The 17406-nt window shown below is 36.5% G+C and overlaps 1 protein-coding gene across 7 annotated transcripts in view; it reads left to right on the top strand.

The window, feature by feature from the left end:
* Positions 1 to 17406, top strand: part of Patj (PATJ crumbs cell polarity complex component) — a 387785-nt gene that overhangs the window by 130991 nt on the left and 239388 nt on the right. For all 7 annotated transcript variants that reach the window (XM_071617901.1, XM_071617905.1, XM_071617899.1 and 4 more), the window contains exons 22-25: positions 1667 to 1841; positions 12975 to 13046; positions 14335 to 14512; positions 16319 to 16429. In XM_071617901.1, the coding sequence (XP_071474002.1) occupies positions 1667 to 1841; positions 12975 to 13046; positions 14335 to 14512; positions 16319 to 16429 (536 nt within the window). The remainder of the gene's footprint in view (positions 1 to 1666; positions 1842 to 12974; positions 13047 to 14334; positions 14513 to 16318; positions 16430 to 17406) is intronic.

The raw sequence follows: 17406 nt of genomic DNA on the forward strand, positions 1-17406 counted from the left end.
CTTTTTTGATTTGCTTTCTACTTAGGAAAACAATATATTCATCTTTTTTTTTTTAACTTAAAAACTCAGTTTTCATTTATTAAACCAGTGTCATATTTACTTATATACAAAGGTGCTTGCTGGGTGGTTTCTGTATAGGAATCCTGAAGGTAGAATTGTGAACAAAGTCAAGTCTGTTCCTGGAGCTTACGCTCTGGTGTGGGCAGAACATAACACATCTGTGTGTGCCATGGTATGGGTGGTGAGGGAAATCAAGCAATGTAAGTGGATACAGAGTGGAGAGGGGTGCTATTTTATATGGGGTATGTGGTGCAGAGTGACATTTGATGGGGAAGTGAATAAATAAGTGAGGCCTCTGTGAAGATATTTGGGTAAGACGAGAAAACAATAAGACTGTGCAGATTAGCACAAAGTAGATACAAAAATTATCTGCAAAGGCATTTGTGATTTGGTTTATATCCCTCCAATTTTTTCTAGTCCACATGAAAAAATTTTGGTGTACCTCTTCTTTGGCTCCTCTCAGCTTCCTCCCTCCAAATCCCTCCCAGATCTGTGTGTGTTTGTTTGTTTTTTAAATACAATAAAACCATTAAATTGCAGCCTGATTCCCTATTCATGGAAAATTGTTGTGTGGAATCCCATGTATGTTTTGTACCTTGTGCATTATGTTATGTTCATATAGTTGCATGTGAGGATGTGTGTAGACAATCTATGCAGACTTACATATACACTTGTGCTTCACAGTATGCTGACCTTAACCTGCTACATCAGCACATGTTCTGTTCTGTTGTGGTGAGACAAAAGAAACTCCCTCTAGTTTATTACAGCAAATGTAAAGAGAAAAGCATGACTTATAAATTTTTTTTTATTAATATGGAAATTCTACAATATAATGCGTAGACCTAGGGAAGAATGTAAGAACTAAGCTCCAAAGCTGTTCCCCTCTTCTCAGCAGCACATCCCAAGCTTATTATGCCAACCATCCTAAGAAGAAAACAAAATTAATAAGAATTTTACAAAAATGTTTTGTGGTAAATGTTTAAATAAATTGTGGTCACCTACATACCATACAATTTTAATCACCAGGTAAAAATTGGCAAAAATTCCCAAACCTGAGTTTCTTCCTATAAGACAGTTGATGATGTCTTTTCTTCCTTTTAGTTCAATGTGAGAACTAAGTAAGATAACTTTTAAAAATGTAATGTTTAAAAATATAAATGTTTTAATTTGGTTATTAGTTACCATGGACTAATTTTTTTTTTAAGTGTCAGAGTACCTATAATTGGGACAGCCTTCATTGATAAAGGGAAAATTTACAGTAAGATTAGGAAACTATCATAGGAAATTATTTTGATAAAACTATTACATATATATCATATATGTATATATCATATACGTATATTTGTGTATACATAAAATATATGTATATGTAATATATTTATGTATACATGTTTTTGAGTGAAACCACATTTAAATTGTAACCTTTTTCTACTCTGCAGTCCTTTCACTTTTCACCTTAGTCCTTACTACCACCTGACTTTGCATCTTTGTTTAATATTTCCTAGCTGAAATCGTGCCTACCCATAGTGGCTGCCCTAACTTACTGAATGCCCAAAGGATAAGTGACTGTGTCTTATATTTCCTATTGTCTGGATTTGCTCTTCAGATTTGATGATTCCAAATGATGTCCAAGGTCCTAGTATGCTTACTGATCTTCCTGCTGTGGCTCCTAGAAGGGAACAAGATGATTTACCTTTATACCAACTGCCCAGGACCCGAGTTGTTTCAAAGGCCTCTGTCTACCCAGGAATGCTGTCTTCTAGATATGCTACCGATGCATGGTACAGTATCATTTCGCCTTGTTTTTATGTTACAAAATAGGGTTTCTCCTGATTTTCATTTTTGGATTTTTTTGTTTGTGAGTGTGTGATTTCTAGAAAATGCATGATTTTGGTGCAACACTTGGAAAATAAAATGAAAATTATGACTTAGTCTATTATATTAGATAATCACTATGAGATTTCACATAGTAACCAAAATTGGGCCATGCATATAATTTTATATTTTTGTGCACACAATGGATTATAAAGAATATTTTCTTATAGAATGAAGATTAATTCAGAGTTCATGTTAATAGCACAGGCAAATACATTGAGGACAAATTGAGAGGGTGGACTTAAAGAATCTCTAGGAGGTGGCAACTTGGTAAGCATAGAACAGTTTCAGTAGAGTTTACATCAGTGAGTAAGTGAGTAACTGCTTCCTCCTACTCATACACTTTATGAGTAGGAGGAAGTAGTGAGTATGGCTTTTGTTTCTAGAGTAAGAAACTGGATGGACAGTGGGACATTAATTCTGTGATCAAGATCATAGGAGCTCATGGTTGGAAGGGAAAATGATGAGTTCCCTGTGGGACATGTCACATGTAGAAATATCCATAGGAGCACAAAGTGAAATGAAGACCATTAGACACATTAGTCTGGGGACTATTATTGACAACTGTCCTGATACATATAATTGGCAGCAAGGTCAAATATATGTGAAACTCCAGCATTTGAATGGTCATCAAGGGGAAGCTCAGACAGTAAGAACATAGGGCCCAGATCAAAGTCCAACAAAACAGTAGGATTTAAGACATTGGAGGAAGGAAAGAGTAAGGGAGAGTGAATAAAAGGTAGAAGAAATTGGTGAACTTTTGGTGGAATTTGAAACCAAGAGCACTTTAACAAAAGGATCACCACAAAATATGGTCACAATGTACAGACAGGTCAAGGTAGATAGAGAAGTTTTCAGGGTCACATGGATGCCCTTGGTAAGCATAGAACAGTTTCAGTAGAGTTTACATCAGTGAGTAATGGGTTGAGAATGGAACAGAATATTAGAAATTGGAAATTGTAAGAGTAGACTATTTTAAGAATCCTTGTCATGAGAAAATACTGATAGAATGCATGTTACCTAGGTAACTCTAGGGCAAGTGGTAGGTTTTACATATCTATAACTACATACATATGTAAGTACATGTTCATTAAGTATTACTAATTCATATATAAATGAATAGATAAATGAAACTTGAGAGCATTTTATTTGTGTCTAGCAAATGAATATCTAGATGCTAGAAAGGGGTGATTAAACAGTCTTTGAAGATGGTGCTAGGAGGGGATGATATTGCATACCTATAGAAATTCATCTGTTAGAATTTGATGAAAGGAAGCTTACCTTCTCCACTGGGAAAGGGGCCAGGTTTGAAAGGAAGGTACAAATATGGGTACTTAAAATAACTTGGGACAGGAATCTAAAATTCTTTTCCAGTGAGTATTTTTTTTTCGGTCATTTGAGAGGCTATTTACTAAGAATGGTAGGGTGCTACTAAAGTGGGTGGTAAAAGGAGAGATATGGGGCTGGGGATATAGCTCAGTTGGGAGAGTGCTTGTCTTCCATTCACATGTCCCTGGGTTCAATCCCCAGCATCACAGGGGGGTGGGGGGAAGAGAGAGAGAGAGCTATGGTGATGGAGACAAGCTTTTGAAACAAGGATAGAAGTTAGAAAAATATTGACCCTCTTTTCTGGCTCCCAGGGAGTGGGAGAATGAGCATCAGCCACTTGAGTGTAGAATCTCTGACAAGAACCAGAACTGTTGAAGAGGGCTACAAATTACATGCAGCAAGATGGCAGGGGATAGGAGGTTTGTTTACATACTGAAGAGACGCCATGCTGTGATGGACCAGTGGGGCAGGCCTTGGGATGCCATATGGCAAGGGAGAGCATCTGAGGACAAGCCTCAGGAGTTGTTTTGGTATTGGCATAGGAGGAGGCATCTTAGACTTCAGTGATGTGTATTTCACTGTTCTGCAACTCGTGACCTTTGCCCAGAGTTTTAGATAGACGATTCATAACAATTTTTTTTTTTTAATATATATATATTTTTTTTTAGTTTTCAGCAGATACAACATCTTTGTTTGTATGTGGTGCTGAGGATCGAACCCGGGCTGCACGCATGCCAGGCAAGCGCGCTACCGCTTGAGCCACATCCCCAGCCCACAAGTTGTTTTCTATGCATAACTCATCTCTGAAGGGAATGAAGGATGTAGAAAGGCCCAGCTACTTAGAGGGATCTGTTGGCTTTTTCCCTCAGTAGAAACAGGCCAGAGTCACAGGAAAAGTATTGTCAGGTCCAGTGTCCTAAAGTGAAAAGTCCTGACAGTCCTCAGAGGAATACATGGTGACAAATAATGGATTTCATTCCTTAACAGACATGTCTGAAGAAAAGTTAGGAGCATAGTTTATAAATTTCTGTGTAGCCCAATTACTCTTCAAATGTCATACACTTGATTCTTCGGTTTCTCTTGTACTTAGTGTAAATAGTTGAATCTCAAAGAACTCAAGAAATGAAACTACTTCTCTAAACTGTAGAAATTGGAAAATATCTAAACACATGTCCAAGCCCACCCACCTTCCTTGCACAGAGAAAAAATTGAGGCTGTCAATTCTCCCAGCCTCAGGAAGGAAGCTGTGCTTTTCTCCTGTCCCATTGCTTTTTCTCCTCGAATGAATACTTTGACAAACAGATTTCATATGCAGGCACAGGCATTTAAGGACTCCAGACTGACCTTTGTCTTAGGAAATCAGTCTTGCATTTGAAAGTGGTTTTTTTTTTTTTTTTTTTTTTTTTTTTTGGCTTGCTGTCAGAGATGTAGGATATATTTAAATCTCAGCAGGTTCTAGAAGAGTTCCCGTAAATCATACTCCCCCTTCTTAATACTGCAAGGTATGCCTCATGGAGTTAGGTTCACAGGTGAATATTTATTGCCACTCAGAATCCCATAGATTCTTTTGGAGGATGGTCTTTAAGATAATCAGGGTATTATGTAGCACTGAATGGCATTTTAGAGTTCTTCTTTGCCTTAATATTTTGTAGGACTCTGCAGAGGGGTGTGTGTGTGTGTGTGTGTGTGTACACCTATGCTTGTGTGTTTGCTAAAAGTAAGGATTCAGTGACTGATATTTAGTGTGTACTGTGCTTTTGATCAAGCCAACTTGTTACCTTTAGAGGCAGAACTAGGATTAAGAGTCCCAAAGTACCTCGAAGCTTAGTGACTTCTACAATGGGCACCGTGGGAGGGAATCTAGATGAACTTGCTCCAAGTACCCTTTTCCTTAGGCTATTTGAGAACATGTCTTCAGAACTCCTAGGTTTCAGTTTCTCTTCCTCATCTCTGCCATCACCTGCTGCCTAAAGGCATATGGGTGCCCATAGTGCGGGGACAAGGGTGTTTCTCAGACTAATAGGTCTACAGTATGAATACATCATAGATACCGTTCAAATCTTTCTTCTGTTATTTGCGTGACTCAGAGATTTTCCTGTGTGCCTGTATTTCCTTACCTGTAAAGTAAGCCATTCTATAGGTTAAATAAGAATATAAATACATGACTTACATTATTTACTTGCTAACTGTATGACAGTAAAGCTGGGAAAAAATGTATATAACAGGTTAATGCAATGCCTTGCCCATAGTAAATTTTCAATAAAAGGCTGGTGGTAATAGTGGTGGCAATAACAATGATTGGTTCATGGGCCTTGATGTGTTCTCTGGGTAGTGTCGATTGCTGCTGAATTTATTAAAAGGAGATTGAAGATTTCGTTTCTAAATTGAAGATCAAACCATAGTAAAGGAAAGTGTCAAAGACACGGGAAGGATAATGAACTTAAGATGAAAAACTTGTATTTAAAATTGAAAATTATTGGGCTGGGGATTAGCTCAGTTGGTAGAGTGCTTGCCTTGCACGCACACAGCCCTGGGTTCAATCCCCAGCACCAAAAAGAAAAAAAAAAAGGAAAAAGAAAGACATTATGCTGTGGATATAACAGGATGAAAATGAACAGAAATGGTTTCAGGCATTTAAGACTTTATTATGCATAGAAGGTGGAGTAGGAGGCAGGATGTCATAGTTGGGGAAAGAATTAAATAAATTAATGTTATATTTTACGTCCCCAATACAGTACCTGGCATTTAGTGCCTTTTAAATGAGTGGTGGCTATCTAATAGGTTTATCTTTGAATTCAACTTCCCAAAATTATGTGTAAATCCAGAACATTGGTAAGAAATCTAAGGATAAATAAGTATATTTGAGAGAGGGCTACCCTTAAATGTCAAAGTTGGAAGGAAAAGGGAAAGTGAAGCACGGGAGTATAGCACAGTGGTAGAGTGAGTGCTTAGCATCCATGAGGCCCTGGGTTTAATTCTCAGTACTCCCAAAAAAGGGGGTTACCAGGCAGTTTATAGCCTCATGTATGTGATACTTGCAGTTCTTTCTTGCTGATTTTTTTTTTTTTGGTACCATTGTTGAACCTACAAGCACTTAACCACTGAGCCCCTTCCCCAATATTTTTTATATTTTATTTTGAGACAGGGTCTTGCTAAGATGCTTACGGTTAAGATGCTGAGTTGCTGGGACAGGCTATGAACTTGTAAACCTCCTGTCTCAGCCTCCTGAGCTGCTGGGATTTAGGCACGATCTGCTGTGTCATGTGACACTTTGTAGTTCTTAAAATGCTACTGCAGGCCAAAATGAGAGTGAAAATTTAAGATGAAGATTTATATAGAGGGGCTGGGAGATGTGGCTCAAGCGGTAGCGCGCTCGCCTGGCATGCGTGTGGCCCGGGTTTGATCCTCAGCACCACATACAAACAAAGATGTTTTGTCTGCCGAATACTAAAAATAAATATTAAAAACATTTTTTTAAAAAAGATTTATATAGAAATAATACACTAATGCCATTGAAAATAAAAATTAGATGTCTGATTACAAATCCAGGTTCTACAGAACATTGGAAGAGAAGTAAGGTTGACCCGAGGAAGCAGTTTGCCATGTATGACTTCAGCTTTGTTTCTTAACACTCAAGCACAGTTTTGCATATTAATAAAAATATACATATTTTAGGATATAGTTTGAGAGAGCTGTATAATCATGTTACCCATACCCCAGTGAAGCCACAGAACATTTCCATCACCCTGAAAGTTCCCTCCTCTTCCTTTGTCCTACACCAGACAAACACTAATCTGATTTCAAACACTGTAATTTAGTTTTTCCTGTTCTAGAACAAATGTAAATTGGTCCTACAGTAGATCTTTTTTTGTGTCTGATTTCTTTCACACAGTATGGCAGTGTCATTCTAAATATGAGTGTAAGGGAATACCTAATTCCTTATGTACTGGTCTCAGGTAATAATTTGCTTTGCAACTTGAAAAGCATAGTGCAGCATCAGTATAAATAAACCTATAAGTTTGGAAAACACCAGCACTCGTTCTCCCAGCTTCCAAACATTCATATTCCCTGTGATATATCACAGAAAGCTGCCGTATAGATTCTAGATTTAAAGAGAAAAAATCTTTAGATTGCTTAGTCACAACCAGAGCTCTATCTGCATCTGCTGTTTTGGAATGCTGAGTTTTTTTGACCCTTATAAGGCTTAGTATGTAAACTATGAAGTACTTAGCTATCTGGAATCTTGTATGATGATGAAAATTTTATTTGCAAAGAGATTGTATATCATGATCAAGTCTTGCCATTAATGTCTGCTTGCTCACTAAGTGAGTATTCCATCTTTTCTCCCCAATCTGTAAAGAATAATAACCTTGGGCATTTGTTATATATGGAATGAAAGCCTAGAATGAAAGGCTAATTGGATGTCTAACTCCTTTGGAGGAAAAAGTCTATAAAAATTCTGGTTGAATGTGAGAGGCAAAAGTTTAGTTTTTTTTTTTTTTAAAGACTTTATTTTCTAGAGCAGTTTTAGATTCACAACAAAATTGAGAGGCAAGTGCAGAGATTTCCCTTATACCCCTGACCTACACGTGTGTCACTTTTCCCATTATCAGTATTGCCTGCTAGGGCAGTACATTTATTGTGACTGATGAACTTATTATCTCCCAGAGTACATAGGGTTCACTCTTGCTGTTTTATGTTATATGAGTTTGAAAAGTTCCATTATTTTAAGATGTGAGATTTTTAACTGATAGGACTATTTATCATCTTTAATTACAATACAGTTTATAAAAATTGAGGTTAGAAATCTCTTGTTAATGTTTCAAATGTTTGTGTAGATTTGCATTTTAATGGGTACAGTGTAAGTATTTTATTTTCTCAGTTAAATGTTAATTCAGGTTGAAAGGTAGTTGAGTTCACTAATGTTAACTGACTCCTTTAGTGTGTATACTTGCTCATCTGTTATGACTGCACTTGTAGAGCAAATTGTACTGTATGGATAAATTTTCACAAGTTTCATCCCTCCTTAGGTATGAAATAATCTGAATAAAATATGTATAGACACACTCCCTGAAGACGGGCAGTAAACTGTGGAAAAAAATTAGTGAGTCTCTTTGAGCAGAATAATCCTTTTGTTACATACTTTATCAAAACTCAATTTTTCATGTTTGAGACAGAGTGGTTCCTGTACTCCCTTATGTTGTGTGTGAGAGCCAGCTGTTCAGAAACTTTTTGGTTTTTACTATTTAAATTAGAAAAACAAATAACCTGTAATATTTATTAAAGCTTAGTTTCCCTTCTATTTTAGATTTTTTAATTGATGAAATTAATTTTTATGATAGTATAAATGTGCCATAGTAAAAATGTTTATTTTCCTTTCCCCGTGTAAAAGAAAAGTGGAAAATGGAGAAGATGTTTAAGGTTGTTTTAGTTTTCATTTTCACTTCAATTAACATTTATTTAAAGGAGACTTCAATTCTAGAATACAGCAGGACATGAAGATATTCTTTACAGTAATGTCCATATTCCAAAAAACAGGACATAATCTAAGTGTATTATATATTGAAATGACATATACATTAAATTATATCAATACCATGAACTAAGATGGTACTAAATTTTAAAAAAATGATGTATTTATGGTAAGGTGGAAATATTTTATATGAATTCAAGTGAAAAAATTATAATGAGAATGAATATTGGTTGAGAGTCGGTTAAATGTTAATCGTATCTCATTTATTCTTTGTTACTGTTAGAGAAGATCATCAAAATATGAAAGTTTATGCCAGGATTAAGACTGTCCAATGAATATATACACCTACACGTGTAAAGACCAATCGTGATAGGACAAGTTACAATTCACATACATTTGTGGAATTGTGAGTGTGTTGTTTAGGAATTGCAGACAGCTGCTCATAAAGAGAAACCCACATAGTGTGGCTTGAGCAAACAGGGCCTTCATTTTTTTTTTTTCCCATGTAAAAAGGGCCACAGAAGGTGTTCTTAGGTGATATTGTGCTATTGCCGTCAGGGTCTTCAACTCTTTTTTTTCCCCCCTCTTCCTCGTTGCTCCACATGAAATCAGTCCTCTTTGTTTCAGGATCTGAAGATGGTCACTTCCCCATTAGGACCTCTACATTCTACACAAGAGGAAGGGGAGGCACAGAGCAGAAGGCTCTTGCCGGCCAATCCTCTCTCTAGTGAGCTTTTCCTGGAAACCTCGTCCAGAGACTTCCATTTTTCACATGCTTACCAGGGAATGGCACACTGTTCCCTTAGCTGAAGGAATTCAGAAATTGTATTCTTTTCCCAAGGTGGGCATGGTGTTACCTGAAATAAAGGAGAAGTTATGTTGGTAAGGAAAAAGGGAGAAAAAGATACTAGATAAGTAACTGGCAAATGTCTTTCAAGGTGTTTCCCCATCCTAATATTATGATCCTTTAATTCATGAAAATTAGACTGGCTAAGGTAAGAAATAACCAGGAGTATCTGAGGCATAATGATCCCAAAACTGATGTTTGAATGATCTGTATCATTCAGCTTCTTTCCACGTGGGCTTATGGCTATTATTTCCTAAAAAGTCTGTGTAGCAGCAGGTAGATAGTGTGTTGCCATTTTTTAATAGGACTTGAAAGTTCAGAGAAAATTGGAGCATTGACAGTATGTGCTGAAACAAAGATTTGGATACTTGTCCAAAGCTTATGAGATTATGTGGTATTCCTGAACATTTTCTGAGCCTCAGTTCCTCATGTGTAAAACAACATAATCCATCCAGCTGTGCTTCCTTCAGGGTTTTTTTATGAAAATAAAATAGAAGAGATAGTGCCTATATTTTTTTGTGTAGGCTAACACTATTTATGGTATCTGGCATTATTTTATTTTATAGTGTAAAGTCACACATCCATTTCATGAAACAGGTTAGACTTGACTTAGGACTCCCAACTCTTCTTCAGATAATATTTATAGCCTGTTAGATCACATTTCTGTTATAACCAATTACTCTGTAATTCAGCATTTTTTGTTACCCAGTTCAGCGGTTCAGTACTGACCTTACTTGACAGATGAAAATATGAGAGTGGTAGCTGGGAGTATGTGCGTATCAAATAGATAAATTTAACTATGTGATTTTTAATTACGAAATTTCTCTGTAAACTACACAATATTCATGGAATACAAAAATGGGAATTATTTAAGGTTAAAATGATTTACAAAGGGATGTGATTATGAAAGAGGTATATTTACCTGTTTATGTCCATTTATATTGATTGGACTATCCACTTGGCTTTTCATCATAAAGGTATATAGGGTAATAATGTCTGTCTCATTCTTCTGTCCTTCCCATCCCCACCATCCCACCCCTCTCCTCAACTCAAAGTTCTTCCAACTGAGCTATATCCTCAGCCCTCAAAATTCCTTCATTCTTCCCTACCTCCCCACAAACCTCCCATGGATCAACATCTGTTTATAAGAGAAAACATTCAGCCTTTGGTTTTTTGGGATTGGCTTTTTTCACTTAGCATGATATTCTCTAGTTCCATCCATTTACCTGCAAATAACATAATTTCATTCTTCTTTAAAACTGAGTAATATTCCATGTGTATATGTACCACATTTTCTCTATCCATTCATCTGTTGAAGGGCATCTAGGTTGGTTCCATAGTTCAGCTATTGTGAATGGAGCTGCTCTAAACTCTGATGTGGCTGTGTCACTGTAGTATGCTGATTTTAAGTCCTTTGGGTATAAATCGAGGAGTGAGGTAGCTGGGTCAAATGGTGGTTCTTTTCCAAGTTTTCTGAGGAATCTCCATACCACTTTTCATAATGGCTGCACCAATTTGCAGTCCTACCAGCAATGTATGAGAATACCTTTCCCCCTACATTCTTGCCAACACTTATTATTGCTTGTATTCTTAATAATTGCCATTCTGACTGGAATGAGATGAAATCTTAGTATGCTTTTTAGTTGTAGATGGACACATACTTTTATTTTATCCATTCATTTTTATGTGGTGCTGAGGATCAAACCCCAGTGCCTCACACATGTGAGATAAGCACTCCACCACTGAGCCACAACCACAGTCCCTCTTAGAGTAGTTTTGATTTGCATTTCTCTAGTTGTTAGAGATGATGAACATTTTTTCATATATTTGTTAATCGATTGTATTTCTTTTGTGAAGTGTCTATTCAGTTCCTTAGCCCATTTATTGATTGGTTTTTTTTTTTTTTTAATTTTAGATGGACACAATATCTTTATTTGACATTTATGTGGTGCTGAGGTCCGAATCCAGTGCCTTGTGTGTGCTAGGCGAGCACTCTACCACTAAGCCACAACCCCTGCCCTGATTGGGTTATTTTTTAAATATTTATTTTTTAGTTGTAGTTGGTTGGAAACAATACCTTTAGTTTATTTATTTATTTTTATGTGGTGCTGAGGATCAAACCCAGGTCCTCATATGTGCTAGGTGAGCGCTCTGCCGCTGACCCATACCCCAGCCCCAGGTTATTTATTTTTTTGATGGTAAGTTTTTTGAGTTCTTTATATATTCTGGAGATTAGTGCTCTATCTTAAATATGTGTTTTGAAGTATGAAATGCATACTGAAAAAATGTATAAATAATAAATATTTTAGTTAAGTGAACATATCTGTATCACCAGCTTCCAGATTAAGAAATAGGACTTTACCAGCACCCTAGTAGCCCTCTATATGCCGCTTTTCCATTAATAACCCATAGCCCTTGCAAAGTAATACTAAGTTTTAAGAAACATTTTACCTATTGATAAACAAATGTGAGATTGTACAAATTGAACAGTTTTTTTTAAAGAAAAATCACATGTAGAGTGTCACCAATAATCATTCTATGGTTTTCTTATATGTGAGGATTTGTTGTGTTGAATGTTAAAACAATATATGTTTCTTTTGTATATTTATTGATGGAAATATTCTGAAAGCATAAAAATGACTGAGCATTGTGGTACATGCCTGTAATCCTGCCTACATGGGGGGGCTGAGGCAGGAGGATTACAAGTTTGAGGTCAGCCTGGGCAACTTAGCAAGACCCTATCTCAAAAAAACTGGAGGTGGTGGTAGAGAACTTCCCTACCATGTGTGAGGGCTTGTATTCAATCCCCCGTAGCACACACAAACATACAGCTTAAAATTAAGAACCATTTAGCAGTAATTATGGTTTGGATGTGAGGTATCCCCCAAAAGTTCATGTGTAAGACAATGGAAGGAGGTTCAGAGGAGATATGTTTGGGTTGTGAGAGTCTTAACCCAATCAGTGAATTAATCCCTGATAGGGATTAACTGAATGGTAACTGAAGGTGGATAGTATATGGCTGGAGGAGGTAGACATTGGGAGCGTGGCTTTGGGGTATATATTTTGTATCTCGTGAGTGGAGTCTGTCTCTGCCTTCTGATCATCATGTGAGCTGCTTCCCTCTGCCACACTTCTCTGGCATGATGTTCTCCCTCACCTAGAGCCCTAAGGAATGGAGCCAGCCTCCTATGGACAGAGACCTCTGAAATTGAGCCCGCAGATGAGCTTTTCCTGCTCTACAATTGATTTGGTCTGGTGTTTTAGTCACAGCAGTGAAAAAGCAGACTAAAACAGTATAGATTGTGCAATTTCAAAACTTTCCACAAACCTTTCAGAATAAGAGTACGTCTTAAAAGTTGTGGTTTTTTTTTTTTCCTTTCTCCCCCTCAGTGAGTTACCTGAGAGAGAAGAAGGTGAAGGAGAAGAAACACCAAACTTCAGCCACTGGGGTCCACCAAGAATGTATGTGGGTGATATTATTGGCGTTCTGTATAGAAGCACATTCTCTGCATGCTCCTCTGTCGTAATAGAGCATTATTTAGTCACACTCTAATGATTGCACAATTGTGGTAATTTACATGTAAGATGGCCTAAATTTTAGTTTCATTTTGTTTTATCTAGTAATTTTAGCCAGAATAAAAGACCAATATTAGGAAAATCTTTGATATTTTTTCAGAGGAAATAGTTTAATATCCATTTATGGTAGAAACTAATGGACTAAATGTACTTTATTCTGCCTCTTTCAGTGGGTTGGGTGGCACTGTTTCAGATATGGTGACACTGCCCTCATGTAAACAGCAGCGACCATGGCTGTAGGTTTTTCTTCCTTCCTCCCCTGGTGGGGAGTTCAATTCTGTGCCTTGTTTGAACTAACAATGTGTAAACTGATCTTCCCTTGATTATGGTTATTGTTTTAAGTACTCACCAGGGCCACATTTTAAGAAGGTAAAAGTCTTCCTTTAGCTGCTTTCTCCATTCTTTATGCATTATTAATTCTTCCAGCACCACCCAGCCCGTCTGTTCTTTTCTTGCAATTGAATTCTGAGTTTTGTCTTAAAAACTCTTAGGAGCTGTTTTTTGAGTTCCGTTTTTATATGAGTTAATTACTGGTCATATCTCTATGGTTTAAGCAAAATCCATAATATTTACAAAGGCAAATTTTATTCCATATGTTCTTTTTAAAATGACATGGTGGTGGAAAGAAAAGAAAACTTTCTGGCCTTAGGAGCAGATAACATCTGTGTTATGTTTGAAGAACCACAAGGTTAACCTTCTGATTTGGAGTAGCACTTTGTGCTGTGAACCTCTCAGTGATAAGTTTATTTTATTCTAGAAGTCTGAGCTTTTTACTAAAATGGCATATGTGACTTTCTTGATGTTTTAACCCATCTCATTTTCTCAGTCCATTCTCTGCTAATGTAATGGATATAAAGGAGATGGACTAATCACAGAAAACGTATTGTAATAGGAGATGGAAGTTTTGAGGCCTAGCTAAACCTTCTCTAAACCTCAAGAGCTGTTTTTATGTTTTAGAGATCTATCTATTTTAGAACATAAACTTTCACTTGTCATAAATTGATAGCATCGTGTAATTTTGGAACTAGGTACAATTCCTATAACATTTGTAAAAATATATTTGGAAAATTTATTTTTATAAAACAAGTCACAAGAATATGGAATACATTGAATGTTTACAGTGCAAAAAATTAACTTGTTCATGAGTGGATTTTATTTTTCTCTTTTGTTGTAGTGTTGAGATTTTTAGAGAACCCAATGTGTCTCTTGGTATCAGTATTGTTGGTGGACAAACGGTTATAAAACGCCTGAAGAATGGAGAGGAAATTAAAGGTATATTCATCAAACAAGTGCTAGAAGATAGTCCAGCAGGAAAAACAAATGCACTTAAAACTGGAGATAAAATCCTTGAGGTAAATGATGCTAAAATATTGTTTTTGTTTGAAACATATTTGAGACAGTAAAAGAATCGTAGCTAGAAGACCTTTCCTCACGTGTCGGTGCATGTATATATAATTGGTCTGTTCTATTTATATGCCTTAGTTCAGATGTTGTATTACAATTTGTGAGTTTCTCAAGTGTAGAGAAGAACAAATAATATGATAAAACAAAAACCCTCAGCTGATTGAAAATGACAGTTTAAAAAGGGGCTCTATATAGAATTGGGCAGATGGTGAGCATTATGCTTCTCCCAAGTCTTTAATGAGCTCTAAAGTTTATAATTGTGTTTCAGTGGAATATGTGTGCTTGCCTGGAGAAAGGAGTCCACCCTTCAAAGTTGAAGCCTCCATCAAGGGAAGGGGGGATCCATGGTCTACGTGTGGTGGGCTTTGGAGGGGCCAAATTTTAAAGGCACATCAAAGCAAAGAGATGTCATAGGATTGGAATGTGATTTTCCTTGTGCTAGATTTATTAGATGACATTATAGTTGGTATCTCTCATCCAAGAATCTGCTTGTCCTTGATTTATGGTTTCTGGTAGAATGCAAAGGGCCCTGGGGGTCATGGGTCAAAATCCAATAAATTATTAGTCCCACCTTATTCTTAGTTTCCAAATAAATTGGAATTGAGAATTCAAACCTACTGACATCATCATGAAGATTAAATCAAAGAACTACATCAACTTGCTCTGTGTGGACAAATCGGGGGTTATGGAGATTGAGTGTTCCTTATCTGAAATGCTTGAGAGCAGAAGTATTTTGGAGTTCGGATTTTTTCAGGTTTTGGAGTAGTTGCAAATACATGCTGCACTATCTTGGGGATGGGACTCTAACCTAAACACAAAAATCATTTGTTTCATTTATACCTTACACACAAAACCTGAAGGTAATTTTATGTAATATTTTTAGTGCATTTGTAATTGTAACCTGCTGCATGAGCTTAGTTAGGTATGGAGTTTTCTAATTGCAGTAACCCATCAGTGCTTTACAGAGTTTCAGATTTTGAATTTTTTGAACGAGGAGTGTTCGAGTTGTATTTGTGCTTGTGAAATACATTTCTTAAACACAATAATAATGTGGTAGTGAAGAAAATGACCAAAACTTGCTCCCCTTACAGCGTTAACATTGATAGTGTTAACTATGTTTGCTTAATATAGTGTTCTTGGAGGTACGTAGACTGTGTTAACAAGTTAGGTTTCCCCACTTTCTATAATAAGGAACCCTTTAGAGTTACCCAAATTTATTGAACACAGGCTCTTTTACTAAAAGTGTTCTATGTTGTTAGGGTACTTCTATTTTAACACAATTTGAAAAATATTCAACTACTCAATTGTGATAATCGGCAGTTGGTTTAAAATATTCCTGTCAGTTTAATGGTGAGATAGCAAAAGTCCAGAAAGAGATTCTCCACAATCGCCACACCCCCAGAATTGTGTACTGTGCTAATGACAAGAGTGAGAACTTAAAGTTCTATCATACACAATAACTTATTTCACAATTGCCATACAAAGGGAATTAATTATGTACCATGCTCTACCAATTTTGGATCATTATATTTAACCAGGGCCGTTGTTAATAATGTATTTGTCATATTAATTTTCATGAAGTTGAAGTGTTATTTTTCTAAAAAAGGCAAAGCATTTTGTGGGCCAATCTTATTTTTTTTCCTGGCTGTGGTGTAATCAATAGACTCTGGCTGTTCTCAACTTACACGAACTTTGAATTAACTTACCAACGATGTCTAATGCCTTTCCAGTCAGACTAACTCACTGTGTTTCAGGTGTCTGGAGTAGATTTGCAGAACGCCTCGCACAATGAAGCAGTTGAGGCCATTAAGAACTCTGGGAACCCCGTGGTGTTCGTGGTTCAGAGCTTGTCACCTACTCCGAGAGTAAGTTTTAGTTTCTGTTTCCAAAAGGTTAATAATATTCTTTCTTTCTCTAATCAAGCTTTACCTTCAAATATTTTATAAGTGTTTTCTTTGTTACTTAGCTACATTATTTTTGAGAAAAAGGTATTTGCTTTATACAAATTTAGTCATTAATTTCAATTTTGATTTTTCATCCCAATTTTGATCTCTTGGTCAAATTTGAGTTTTTACAGTGTGCATTGAGCTTAGTCACAGGCTTTGGTGGCAAACAGACCTGTTTTTAGTTTCTCAATTCCTTATTTACCAGCTTTGCTAACTTGAAGGCAAGTTATTTCACTTTTCTAAGTCTGTTACTCTGTTTATGAAATGCTTTGAACATAGAGAAGGTCAGGTGTAAACACATTCTAAAGATACCACCAAATGTTCTATATATTTATTAAAGTATATGAAAATGCAGACATGTTGACAATGATGCATGTTCTATTGGAAATTTGAATTAAAAAATGACAGTACTGCTGGACACAGTGGCACATGTGACTCGGGAGGCTGAGATATGAGGATCACAAGTTCAAGGCCAGTCTGGGCAACTTAGTTTGACCTTGTCTCAAAAAAATAAAATAAAATAAAAAAGGACAGAGATGTAGTTTGGTGGTAGAACATGGGTGAGGCCCCTGGGTTCAATCCCCAGTACCACTACCCCGCCCCCCCCCCCCAAAAAAAAAAAGAAAGACAGAATTTGATTCTAAAAATTTTCTTCTGTAATTAGTTATCTGGTATGGAATTGAAATTCTGACATGAAAGTGTCAATGGCAGGTTGTATCATATTATATTGCAATGTGCTGCAGATGTGTTATCCTTAAATCCTATAACTGAAGAACAGTTGTTCAAAATTTGGCACTTCTGAACAGTAGAAAATTTTGCATATTTAACAAAAATTATTTGCTTTTCAATATAGTCTCATGCTTTTGAACGTTTTGAACTGGCAGGTACATGGTTGG

Source organism: Marmota flaviventris, chromosome 10 (assembly GCF_047511675.1).
Source record: "Marmota flaviventris isolate mMarFla1 chromosome 10, mMarFla1.hap1, whole genome shotgun sequence".
Taxonomy (NCBI): Eukaryota; Metazoa; Chordata; class Mammalia; order Rodentia; family Sciuridae; genus Marmota; species Marmota flaviventris.